The 13,925-nt window shown below is 41.8% G+C and overlaps 1 protein-coding gene across 1 annotated transcript; it reads right to left on the reverse strand.

Moving 5' to 3' along the window:
- Positions 1-12,161: 12,161 nt before the first annotated feature.
- Positions 12,162-13,710, reverse strand: LOC123070703 (receptor like protein 29). Its single transcript, XM_044493997.1, has one exon. It carries the CDS (start codon positions 13,664-13,666, stop codon positions 12,290-12,292), a length of 1,377 nt encoding a protein of 458 aa, XP_044349932.1. The 5' UTR covers positions 13,667-13,710; the 3' UTR covers positions 12,162-12,289.
- Positions 13,711-13,925: the final 215 nt, after the last annotated feature.

The raw sequence follows: 13,925 nt of genomic DNA on the forward strand, positions 1-13,925 counted from the left end.
TGTGCAATTGCAGTTTGGCTTCTAACATTGACTTGCTTCTTGTAGGTACGCATGTCGGGGGCACTGATCCATGCTTCGACCCAAAGGAAGAGTTCACCTCTGCCGCCGCTGACTTTGGGCGTGCTCTGGCCAAGATGAAGTGCCCCAGCAATTACCTCTCAGGACTTACCAAGTATGAACTACCAGTTCAATCTTATCAATACCGGTTGCAATTAATTGCTATGTTTTGTACGGTCGATGTCTTAAGAATCTTGTAGTAAACATGCCTAACACGTTTTAGCTATTTTCCCTACCTTTTTATAGACAACTGGGCCATTATCTGCTCTGGCAGCACCTGCCTTGTGATGTTTAACTCTACCAATTGCATTTTTTTTATCAGTACCGGTTTTAATGGCCATTAAGCATGTTGCAATTAACAATTGTATCCATTTTTAAACAGGTGTATTTCAATGGCTACAAACTTACAAAACATGAATTAGGATGCTATTAAGCATGTTGCAATTAACAGTTGTATCCATTTTTTAATCCATCCCTTTGCTACCGTGTTACTCTTTCGCAATGAAGATATCACTACAGATGTTGCCGTTTTATTACCATTTGCTATTTTTGGTGGATGTTAACCCTGTTATAGTTAACATTGGCTTTCCATGTACTTACACAGGGCTACAATGGGTGATCTTGTTGTTTGCCGTCGAGGTTAGCTGCATCCCATGTCTTATACACCATCTATTCCTAAATTTAAGTATTTTTAGAGATTCCAATATAGACTACATAAAGACCAAAATGAGTGAATCTAGATTCTAATCTAAACTATATCTATAATTCTATATACATCCGTATGTAGTTCATATTGAAATATCTAAAAATACTTGTACTTAGGAATGTAGGTAGTTGTATTTTACATCATTTGTGCAATCTCAGTTTAGCTTCTAACATTTACTGGTTGCTTGTAGGTACATATATGAGCGGTACTGATCCATGCTTCGATCCCTTTTGTGTATGGGGCAATGAGATATTCATGAACAAGCGTCAAGTGATGAAACTAAGAAAGATTGTTAGGCGAAAGAAACGGGTGATGGGAATTAAGCTCTTTATTTACACTTTGTCCAAGACAACAGTGAACTTTAGGATGGTAAGTAATGTGTTGCTTTTTTTCCCTGCCCACAACAAGTTACTCTATTAGACCTCATGATCTGATATTTTTCTCTTTTCAGTGGTTTCCGAAGCTATTTACTGATGATTACCTTGCAAACTACATGACCAGAGTGGAGACAACTGAGGTTAAAGTATATAATTCATGCTGCCATGATAATGCTCTAGAAGTCTTCCTGAAGGCGGTGAAGGATGGGCAGGCGATCGTCACAAGAGGTTGGACAAAATTTGTTTGTGCCTATGGCATGCAGGAAGGCACATTATGGGCATTCCGCTTCTTCAACACCATCGGCAGTCAAAATGATTTACACTTGTCTCTTCACCTTTACCGCCTGTAAATATTGTGGTTCATCATAGTTAATTGATGTCTAATCCTGTAATTACTGAACATATTATACTGACAATTATATTTATGGATTCGTTGTTGAACCATTATGCTGAGAATTTGAATTGCACGTTTCATATTTCAAAATTTCCAATTCGAATAGTAAATTACAGCCAAAAAATGTACATGAGCAAATAAAATAATGTGCACACGGTTAGAAAGAAAACAGCATGTGCGATGAAAAAATAAAATAGACGGTTCTTTGACTGAAACGTTTGTGATGCCCGACGGCCGCACACACGGTTTCGTCTCATATGCGTGTGCGATTCATGGTAATACGGCAAACGTTTTAAACTAGTGTGCGTGTGTGATAGGAATACCAATTGCACACAGTTATGAAAATGTACACATTGGCGTTAGTAGAGGCACCGCACACATTTTATATTCTTGAACCGTGTGCGATAACGTACCTATCACAAACATTCGGGAGATTAAATGTTGATGTCTAGCTTTTTCACATGACTATAGCGGTGTAATCGTTTGGGATGTCTCTCTGATCAGAAATGTAACATCGAGATGTAACGTGTGGGACTGGGGCGACTTCTCATACGTTTATTCTATGGCGAACGTCAGTAGCCGCTCACCCATCCCCGACGGTTTCTAGGTCGTGTGGGAAGTACCCCCCCTATCGCCCACACTCACTTGGCGATGGTTCCAAATGCCATTGCGGAAAGGGGTTAAAAACCGTTTGTATAGCACCTTATGGTATCAGTGTAAATTCGATTCATAGCATGACAAGCTATCTCAACCGCTTCCACCCAAAAGTGTTTTGGTGTCTTGTATTCATCTAGCATCGTTCTTGCCATCTCAACAAGGGTACAGTTCTTCGATTCAACAACTCCATTTTATTGAGGTGTGTACGTAGCCGATAACTCATGCGACATTCCTTCTTCATCAATAAAGGTATCAATATTTGCGCTCTTGAACTCCATTTTGTTGTCACTTCGAACCTTCTTGATCTTCACTCAAATTAATTTTGAGCCTTCCTAGCGAAGTTCTTGAAGAACTTTGTACCTGTGATTTGTCATCAAGAAAGAACACTCATATAAATCTTGAAAAATCATCAACAATGACCAAACTGAAGGAGTTACCACCAAGTCTCTTGTAAGCATTGAGACCGAAGAGATCCATATGGAGTAGCTCAAGTGGTCTCCTTGTGGTCATGATGTTCTTCACGGGATGACTTCCTCCAACTTGTTTTCTTGCTTGGCAAGCACAACAAAAGCTATCCTTATCAAATATAACATCTTTAACACCAAGGATGTGATCTCCTTTAACAAGCTTATCAAGATTTCACATGCCAACATGTCCTAGTCTTCTATACCATAGCCTACCTTTAGAAGATTTGCCAATAAGACATGTACGAGGTTGGGCTCTTTAGTGAATTCAGTAATGTATAGATCACCTCTATGTATACCGATAAAGAACATATTATGATTGTCTCGACGAAACACTTGGTGATCTACTTCGGTAAATAAAACATTGAAACCAAAGTCTGCAAGTCTAGATACGAAAAGAAGATTGTAACCAAGAGATTCAACAAGCATAACATTTTGAATGGATCTATCTTTGGACCACCTTACCCTTGCAGTTGTCTCCAAAAGTCACATACTTGCATGGACCATCATTCTGAGCAAGCTTACGAAAAATGTCTCTATCTCCGATTATGTGATCGGTGCAAATACTATCGATGATCCACTCTTTTCCTCCAGCTAAGTAGTTCCGAAGATTAGCCACGAGACTAAGATTTCTCATAGTCTTTTCATATTCGATGTCGGATTCTTCATCTTCGTCATAATAGCCATGATCAATACCATCATCATGTATGTGATGATCACCTAGGGCAAATGATACGTTAGATTTATGATCATTAAAATGTGCAAGTCCGTGAATTCTAATGGTTTCCAAGATAATGTTGCTAATGGTTCCAACGTCACCTTTAGCACGCATGAGATCACGAAGCTCAAATAGACATTCATCAAACTTAGGATCACTAGGCTTCATCTTATCAAAAGCAATGGAATTGTGAAGAATTTCATTGAGGTTCTTTAATGAGTAATTCGGAAAGCGTATCTCAATGTCCTTCCATAGGGTATATGCACGCTCAGAGTTTTGCAGGTAAATAAGCACATTTCTAGGTAAACCTCTCATGATAAGATCAACGGTTCTAAGATTATGAAGCGTGTCAATTTTCTCTTCATGAGTGGGTTGCAAAGGATCAATAGGAGCCACATAAGGATTTTGAACATACTTACTCATGTCAAATTCATTAAAGATAACAAGCATTTCAGTTTTTCAAGAGTCATAGTACTCTCCATCAAGAATGGGCACTCTACATCTAAGACTTACCAAAGTAGACTCATCCATCTTCCTCCAATGGTGATGAAACCAAAGCAATGGAGATCAAAGCTCTGATACAAATTGTAGGACCGAAGAAGATAGGTCTAGAGGGGGGGTGAATAGACACTGAACCAAGCAAAGGTGTAGTTTTTAGTTTTCTTGAAAGTTAGGCAGATTTTGTCACAGGTTATGATAACACCAAGACATTCTACACATGCATGTCTAGAGATAGAGTAGCGCAAGTAGTAAATCATGCAATTGTGCGGAAAGTAAGGGGTGGAGTCGGAAGATCAAACACAATGAAGACACGGCAATTTTTGGCATGGTTCCCATAGGTGGTGCTATCGTACATCCACGTTGATGGAGACTTCAACCCACGGAGGGTAAAAGTTCCGCGAGTCCACGGAGGGCTCCACCCACGAAGGGTCCATGAAGAAGCAACCTTGTCTATTCCACCATGGCCAACGCCCACGAAGGACTTGCCTCACTCAGGCAGATCTTCACTAAGTAGGCGATCTCCTTGCCCTAACAAACTCCTTGGTTCAACTCCACATGATCTTGGAGGCTCCTAAGTGACATATAACCAATCTAGGAAACACCACTCTCCAAAAGGTAAAAGATGTTGTGTTGGTGATGAACTCCTTGCTCTTGTGCTTTAAATGATAGTCTCCTCAGCACTCAATCTCTCTCACATAGATTGGCTTGGGTAGGATAAGGATTGGAGTGGAAAGCAACTTGAAGAGGCTATAAATCAAGGTTCAAGTGGTAGGAATGGAATCTCTTGATCTCAACACATAAGTAGGTGGTTCTCTCTCAAAAAATGAATGGTGGAAGTTGTTTTTCATTCTGATGCCTCTCTTAGAGAGTAAGTGGGGTTGGAGGGGTATAAATTGCCTTCACCCAAAATCCAACCATTACACACTTTTGACCCAAATCAGTGAGACTGATATGAGAATCTCGGTGAGACCGACTGGTGCAAAAAATATGAACGTTGGGCTTTTTGGTGGAACCGACCATACCAACTCGGTGAGACTGAAGTCCAATGGCTAGGGAAAGACCTCGTTTCGTAATTCTGATAGGTTCATCTTGGTGATTCCGAAATGAAACAACTTCATCACAGAAACTCGGTCTAGCCGTCTCGGCGCGACCGAGAACCATTTTGGCCAAACCAAATTGCTAGGATTTTGCCTGTGGCAATGGAATAGTCATCTTGATGGGTCCGGAGTAGATGATATCGGTGGGACCGAAATGAAGATTTAGGGTTTTTGGATATATGTGTTTTTGAGAAAATGATTGAGGGTTTTTGGAGCAGTATCACTAAGCACTTGAGCAACAACCTCATCGATAATTACTTATCCCCTTTTAATAGTATTAGCTTTCCTAAGGGACTCAAAGTGATCTTGGATCACTAAACCAAAAATGTAGAGTCTTACGATAGCCAATTCTTTTCCTTGACATTTTGAAGGGGTCCACATCCTCGTGTCCTTGCCATGCCGCTGTTGAACTTGTCCGAAATATTCTAGGTAAAAATATTAGTCCAACAATATGTATGTTGACATTAATTATGAAAACCACGAAGGGAGAAAATGTGCTTTCATAATATAATCCTATTTTAAAAAATTGTTTTGGTGACCAATTCTAAGAAGCCTTTTTCCCTTTTGGCAAATATCATGGAAACTTTAGGTTTTCACGCATCACAAATTTGCCATGATTTTAATAGGATTGATATAAGTTTGCCATCGATAATGGCAAATTTTTCTCTATGCATGTTCATAACATGGCAAATTCGTATATGGTGACATGGCAATTTCATAACATTTTGTTTCCCAAACATGGCAAATTGTATATATCTTCGGAATGTCTACATGGCAACTCTATGAATTTTAAACTTCTCAGATGGCAATTTTATATATTCTTGGCCAAAAAATTACATAGTTTTCTAATGTTGACATGTCAAGTTTTACATTTTTTGTTTTCTAAAAAAATGGTTCCCTCTAGGATAATTTTTTGCATTAGGCACATGGCAATTTTACATTTTCTTCTTCTTTTGTTTCTCTTAAATGATGGCAATTTCAAGAAAAATAAATAAATCATGTTTTAGATGGCAAATTTCCGATTTTTGGTGTATAAGCCATGGCAATTTTTGGAAATCTATATCTATACTACTACTAGTGTACTAGTTTTAAATTGGAGCTAGAGCATCAATCCTAACCATTGGTTTTCTAAATCGAACAGCTAAGAGTGGCAGGATTCGCACCGAACAATACACAAAATATTACAGCACGTGTCCTGTTCCCAAAAACAAAAAGGTCAATTATTGTCTCGTGGGCCATGTTGCAGTTGAGTGCAATACAATTTGAGTCCAAAGAGCGTCACAACGATAGTTTGGGAGGGGAGTATGGAGAAAGGGATAGTAAAGTAATGTACCTTTTTTGAATTTTCCATGCCACCAAACAATAGAGTTTGTATTACTAATTTTCCCTCACAAAAAAGAGTTTGTATACTAATTCCTACTTTTATAATAGCTAATATTATTAATGCATCACTATTTATTTGCCTAAAAATGATTTATCTGATTTACTAAGATCACTTCACAATACAAAGACATCCATTGCGCGTGTATACATACTTGTGTTTCTAATAGTTACATGGCAATTTCAGATATTTGTTTATGCTTGTTGTACGAAAAGTTGTTTTTAACACATGGCAAATTTACAAATATTTCTACTAGTCACGTGGCAAATTCATAACAGTCTTGTCTTCCAAACATGGCAAATTAGCACTTTTTGTAACTCTCCAATGGCAAAATTTACAAATTTTTCTCCCTTGCTCATGACATTTTTTATAATGGTTTCAACTTTGTCACATGATAATTTTACATTTTTTATTTATTTTCTAAGGAAAATTATTTTATACACATTGCAAATTTTGTAAAAAGAAAAGATAGTGGTCACATGAAAAATTCATAGCATTTTGTTTTCCAAACATGAGTATAAAATTTAATAATGTGCACATGGCAATGTTATGAATTTCATTTTTGTAACGTTCACATGTCTACTTTTTTAGGATTTTTGGTTTTTAAAACATAGGCTTCTAGGATCATGTTTATATTAGACACATGGTAAATTTACATTTTTTGTGTTTCCATTTTCATTATGGCATTTTCAGAGAATAAAAATGTTTTTAGATCAAAAAATTTAATTCTCCCTGTCACTTGTGTGGCGATTTAATTTTTTTGTATGGTTAGTTTTGTGTTACAGGATAGAAAATTTAGTCTTTCACGAATTACAATTATTTTTGTACTACCCACACAAATGTTTGACCTTTTTTTTAAAATTTTCATATGGCATTTTTCTGAAATTCAGTGATAAAATAGATAGTTTTTAAAGATGCGGACTATAAATGGCAAATTTAGAAACAAATTACTAAATGATGCCAACTGTATTTTTTTCTCTTCTCTTCGCTTGACAAAGCAAATATATTATTAGGTTCATGCCAATTCTAGGTAGTGCGCCATGGCAAACCCATGGCAAACTCTATTTCAAGTTCTGCTTTTTCTTATGACCTGGCAATTTTCACACAAAGTCTATATCTCGCTTCACGCGATACGGAAGGGTGTCTTGTGTGAAGCGCCTACAGCAATGGGCCAGCCCACTCGTGAACGCTTAAAAGAAATAAGTGAGAGTTCCTGACGAAGTGTAGTAGGGCGCGAAATACTTGAGGCGAAACTGCCCGGTTTCAACTGGTATTTCACGGTTTCCTGTTTTTATTGAGTTTTTCCTTTCTTTCTTTTTGCTTCATTTCTATTCGGTTTTCTTTCGGGTTATTTTTTGTGTTCTTATTTTTTTTTGTTTTGCTTTGCTTATTTCTCCTCCATTTTTTATTTTCGTTTTTCTATTTTTCACTGTTTTAATTGCTATTTGGTTCTTTTGTTCATTTTACGATTTTCATTTTTTGGCTTTTTCTTTGTTTCTTTTGGTTTTTATTCTATATTTTTTATATGTGTCAAGAACATTTTTCTAATAGGCGTTTAACATTTTCCCAATAAAAATTCAAAACTTTCTCAATACATGGTCAACATTTTTATACGCATTTAAAAAAAATTCAAATGCTTGATTAAAAAAATTCAAATGCAAATTTAACATTTTTAAATACATGATTAAATATTTTCTATACACATTTTAAACATTTTCGAAATGCTTGATTAAAATTTTTAAATACAAGATTAATATTATTTAAATACATGGTCATTTTTTTTCTATACACATTTAAAAAATTAAGTGCTTGATTAATATTTTGAAAATACAAGATTAACAATATAAGAATACATGGTCAACATTTTTCCTATACAAACTTTTTAAACATTTTCAAATGCTTGACTAGCAGTGTTCAAATACAATATTAGCATTTCGTAACACATGGTCAACATTTTTTCTATATACAATTAACATTTTCTAAATGTTTGATTAACATTTTTCACATACTTGTTCAATATTTTTCAAATGCTTGATTATTATTTTTCAAAATACAAGATTTTTTGTAATACATTGTCAAAACATTTCTATACATATTTAACATTTTTCAAATGCTTGATTAACATTTTTCACGTACTTGTTTAACATTTTCCAAATGTTTGGCTGAAATTTTTTGCATATACAAGATTAACATTTTTTTCTCAATGCGTGGTCAACAGTTTTTCTATACATATTTAACCTTTTCATGTACTTTTTCATCATTTTAAAATTCTTGACTAATTTTTTGTCAAATACAAGATTTTTTTTAATACATGGTCAACATTTGTTCTACATACATTTAACATTTTCAAATGTTTGAGTAACATTTTCCACATACTCGTTCAACATTTTTTCAAGTGCTTGATTAACAATCTTTTCAAATACAAGATTATCAATTTCCTAATACGTGATCAACATTTTTTCTATACACATTTAACATTTTTCAAATGATAGATTAAGATTTTTCATACACTTGGTCTAGATTTTCTTCAAATCCTTGATTAACTTTTTAAAAATACATGATCGATTTTTTTCACACACATTGTATTTTTTTAGTATACATTTTTTGTATACATGATAGGCATTTTCTCTATGCAGATTTAACAATTTTCAAATGCTTGCTTAACAATTTTTCTAATGTTTTATGTAGAGGTTTTTTGTAATATATATAATTAGAATATTACAAAGGTATAAAAAAATTAAAAAAATAAAGCAAAAAAGAAACTGAAAAGGTGAAAACCCAAAAATAAAAACGAGGTTGTAGCCTTGCGTGCGCCTGGCCGACCCATCTTGGGCTCCCTTCACACGAGGGTTCCCTCTATCGTGCACTTGATCGACCCATACGCTCGCCGCCTTCATTGAGTCAGAAGGTTGCCTCGTTATAAGTGAGGTATAGCCGCGCATCAAATTTTCATGCCTTACACACTAGCAATATTTTTGGCTAACACCTGACATCGTTTTTTCGGTTTGGACTACTTTTGCATTTATTTTTCTTTTCACGAGGGTGTTCGGTAGGTCTAACATTGGGCCATTGGGCTGTTGGGCCGTTGAGTAGGGTTCACATTTTTTCTTCTTCCAACGAAGGAGTTTGTTTGGGAAGGATCATTTGCATACACCCCTTAAAAAAAGAGCGAACCAATTTATGATTAGACGGTTAGGAAGACAGTGTTATCTTCATCACATCATGATCCAAGTCCTAATGCTCGCATTATCTTGGATTTATTTCAGTACTTCCGGCGATGCATGTTCAGTAAGAGATGATGTTTTCATTGACAACAAGACCCATAAATGTCAAAATAATATGCCTTCTCGGAGGTGCTCACAAGGTAGAATGTGAATATGTTCATGGGTGAGCGTACGGGCGATCCAAGGACCGGGATCCGAATCTCCAAACACCACAGGCGGTTGGCTAGAAAATCATTTTTCTGATACAAGTACACCATACATCGATCCACTCAAACACTACTCGCCACCCGAGCGTGCTCCTTTTTGGCCCGTCTCCCTCCACTTTACCTTTTACCGCCATCAGTGCTGCACACCCCTTCTCTCCGTCCGTGCGGCTGTGTCCCACGGCGCCCCGCCGCTGATCGTGCACGCCTCGGCTGCCACTGCACCACGTCAAGTCCATGCAGTTTACCTTACGTACCACTCGCTGATCAAACAGAAGCGCCACGCGCAGGAGGGCAGGGCAGTACAGGTGGTGCCCGTCCATCCGCAGACGGAGCGACCGCCCACAGTTGGCAACTGTTGCTCGCTTTCTCTCCGTGTCTGCCGCCGGTAGCTCGCCGAACCCGAGGTGTCCCGCCCGCCGGGGCCCCTTTGGGGAGTTGTCATTTCGTCTAAACAGCAATATTATTACTCACGTGCTGCCTTCTGGGAGCAAGGTACGACGAAGGAGTTTTCTGTTCGCCGGCGTTTAGAGCATCTCCCAAGAGCAGACCAAAAAACGCAGCTGTTGTGAATTCATAGCATTTTGTTTTCCAAACATGTCGGATTTATAAATTTAATATTGTGCACATGGCAATGTTATGATTTTTTAAATCTGTCACATGGCAAATTTACACAATTTTGTAACGTTCGCATGTCTACCTTTTTAGAATTTTTGGTTTCTGAAATATAGGCTTTTAGGATTCTGGTCTAGAATTTCGATAGGATCACCCATGTTTTCAAATTCAAGACTCACGGCAACATCCTCACCCTCATCCTTCATAATCATATTATGCATGATCACACAACAGGTCATCACCTCTCACAAGGTATCCGGATTACATTGTTTAACAGGTCCACGAACAACCGTAAAAGATACGTGCAGAACTCCAAATGCCCTCTCAATGTCCTTCCTAACCGCTTTTTGTTGGGCAGAGTGAGACTTTTTCTAGCCAATTGAGTTAGAGATGATGTTGACAAAGGTAGCCCACGCAGGTAGATACCGTCAACCAGATAGTATCCCATGTTGTATTGATGACCATTGACAATATAGTGGTAAAGAGGAGCTTTTTCTTCAGTCAGCCTACCAAACAATAGTGAACGCTACGGCACATTGATGTCCTTGTGAGACCCGGGCACGCCAAAAAAGCGTACCAAATCCAAAGATCCTGTGATGCAACTACTTCAAAAATGACGATGGACTTCTTAACATGACCCTGATATTTCCATTGTAAAGGTTTTGGGCAGTTCTTCAATTTCCAATGCATACAGTCAAGAGATCTGAGCAAACCTAGCCACCCTCTTACTTTCGAGATTCTAAGAGCCTCTCGGTGTCCGGCGCTGCTGGTTCTCTTAGGTACTGAGGTCCAAACACCACGACAATTGCAACCCTGATCATGGCATCTCTGCATGTGATCTCATACATCTAGGTACTCGTCCCACGAATCAGCGACTGTGCCATATGCAAGCATCCGCAATGCGGCCATGCACTTCTGGTAATAAGAGAACCCAATCCTTCCCACGACGTCCTTCTTCAAGATGAAGTAATCATCAAAAGACCAGACGCCATGGTAGAGACGATAAAAAACATTTTTGCACATCTGAAGACGCAGGCGAAAAATGTCAACGAAGAGGGTATCTAGGGCAAAGTAGTCGTCCATCAACGTCAAATGGCCGCGCACCTAGTTGCGATTGAGCACGCGATGACCCTTGATCGATCCCTTGATGTTAAAAACATGCTCCTTCGCATGTTCCGCGCCTGCAAGGACCGCTTGCATCATTGTCGTCTCACCTGTGTAGTTCTCTTTGTCGGACGAGCCGTCGGTGGACTCAACGTAGTGCTTATATATATGTACTCATATCCGAATCGGGACAAAAAAATGTAGGTGTTGTTTGGAATTGGCCCCTGCTCGCTCTGCCAACGAGGGGCACGCCAATATTTTGGAATCGGCTGCCCACACCTAGCCAATAAGTTGGTCGCGAATTGAATGCTAAAGCTTGCTGCTCTTGGGGCGAGCCAAATAATTGGAGCCCATCCAAACAGTTGCCAACCCTTTGGTCGACCCCAAAGTTTGGGTCGGGTAACCATCAACACCAATCCAAAAGTCCTCTTAGCACGGGCATTTTGCCGAAAAGTTGCCGGGCAAGGCGAGTATCGTAGGAGCTAACGGTACTTGCGCGATGTTCGGAGGAGAGGTGTGGAATGCTGACGGAGAAGCGGCTTGGAGCCCAAGTGTACCGCTGAAGGTGACGGACTCATCGAGTTCCTTGCGGCAAGGGTGTGGCGGGACGGGGACGGCCGGGATGGTGGAGCGGTGGCGAAGAAGACAAGAGAGAAAAAAAAATGGAGAAGAGTCAACAGCTTTCTACGTACAACTCTGCTACAAGCCTCGCCGTAGACAAATTAGCATTACAATTTTACAACACACAAGTACGTACATGGGCAGTAACCAACATACGAATTCTGTCAACACTACGCATACTCATTCGGAGGAAAAAAGATGCAGGAGATCACTACCACGCACACTGGGCCGAGCAGGCGAAACCGGAAACTGTCCGTGGAGCCCCTCGCCATCACTCCCGTAGCACTGCTCACCGAATCACGCGCCAACGAACCATCACCGCCGCCGCCGCCATGGCAGGCACCAACGCCGACGCCGACGTCCCGCACGACGTCCAGGCACAGCCCCGAGTTGCCGCTGAGGTCGAGGTTGCGGCCGAGCCGCCGCAGGAACGCGCCGTCGAACGGCACGGCCCCGCCCAGCCCGTTGTTGCTCAGGTTCAGGTGGTATATCCTGTGCAGCCTGCTCAGCCCCGCGGGAATCTCACCCGTGAGGTTGTTGTCTTGGAGCGAAAGCGTCGTCAGGCTCGCCAGCTGACCAAACGCCGCCGGTATCGGCCCCGAGTAGCCGGAACCGGCTAGCCGGAGTTCTCGAAGACGGGCGAGGCTGCCGAGCTCAGACGGCAGCGCGACGTCCATTGGGTTGTTGTCCATGATCAGGTACTGGAGGTTCCGGAGACCAGAGAGGCCAGGGGGGAAGTGCCCATTGAGGCCGTTGTTGCTTAACGCCAGGAAGGTGAGGGAGGTGAGGTTGGCGATGGTGTCCGGAATGCCGCCGGTGAGATTGTTGGAGCTCAGGTCCAGCTTCTGCAGCTGGCGCAGGTCCCCGATCCGGCTGGGGATGGGGCCGGACAGCGCGTTGTAGCTGAGGTCCAGGCCGACCAAGCCCTTGAGTTCGCTGATCCGGCTCGGCACCGGCCCGGAGAGGGAGTTGTAGCTGAGGTCGAGGTGCACCAGCGACTTGAGATCGCCGATGCCCTGCGGGATCTCACCACGGACGAGGCCGTTCTGGGAGATGGTGAGCACCTGGAGGGACCTGAGCCTGACAAGCTGCGGCGGCATGACGCCGGACAGCGACGGGTTGGCCCTGATGCTGAGCTGCTGCAGGGTGGAGGACGAGAGGTTGGCCGAAGGGAGGACGAGGGCGGTGACGGCGGCCGGGTTGTTGAAGCAGTCGACGAAGAAGAGGGACTGGAGGCGGGGCAGGGTGAGCACCTGGGGTGGGAAGGTGGCCGCGTCCTTGCACGACGGGTTGGGCTCCACGCCGAAGTCCAGCCGCGTGACGTGCAGCGGCGCCGCGCTGCCGGGCGCCGGCTTGCACTCGAGCCCCGGCCAGGGCGCGCCGCAGGGGTCGGGGCTCTCGGAGCGCCAGTCCCGGTCGGAGGAGACGGCGTCCATGACGAGGAACAGCGTCTCCCTCTCCGCCGGGTCCATGGCCGCCGCCACCGCGGCGGCCAGCGAGAGCAGGCACAGGAAGGCCGCAATGAAGGCCGGCATCGTGGTATCCATTCGCCAGTGCGTTCCGTTCCGGGGCTTTGCGTTTGATGAGTGTGGTTTTCCCGGGGTTTAAGAGCAGCAGAGCTCGGCCGCGTGGGCGACGCAGATGGGGCCAGTGCGCGGTGATTGACGTGACGATCCTGACGTGACCGGCCATGGCCAGAGAGAGCATCGTGCAAAGAAAGGCTTGCGTTTGGGACGCCGGGAAAAACCTCGGCCTCACACGAATTAGTGGTACGAGCAGCGCACAGGAGGTTGCTGTCTGCACAGT

This window comes from Triticum aestivum, chromosome 3B (genome assembly GCF_018294505.1).
Source record: "Triticum aestivum cultivar Chinese Spring chromosome 3B, IWGSC CS RefSeq v2.1, whole genome shotgun sequence".
In the NCBI taxonomy this organism is placed as follows: domain Eukaryota; kingdom Viridiplantae; phylum Streptophyta; class Magnoliopsida; order Poales; family Poaceae; genus Triticum; species Triticum aestivum.

Coding starts and splice junctions, on each gene's coding strand:
- LOC123070703 (XM_044493997.1), bottom strand. CDS start 13,666: ATGGATACCACGATGCCGGCCTTCATTGCGGCCTTCCTGTGCCTGCTC.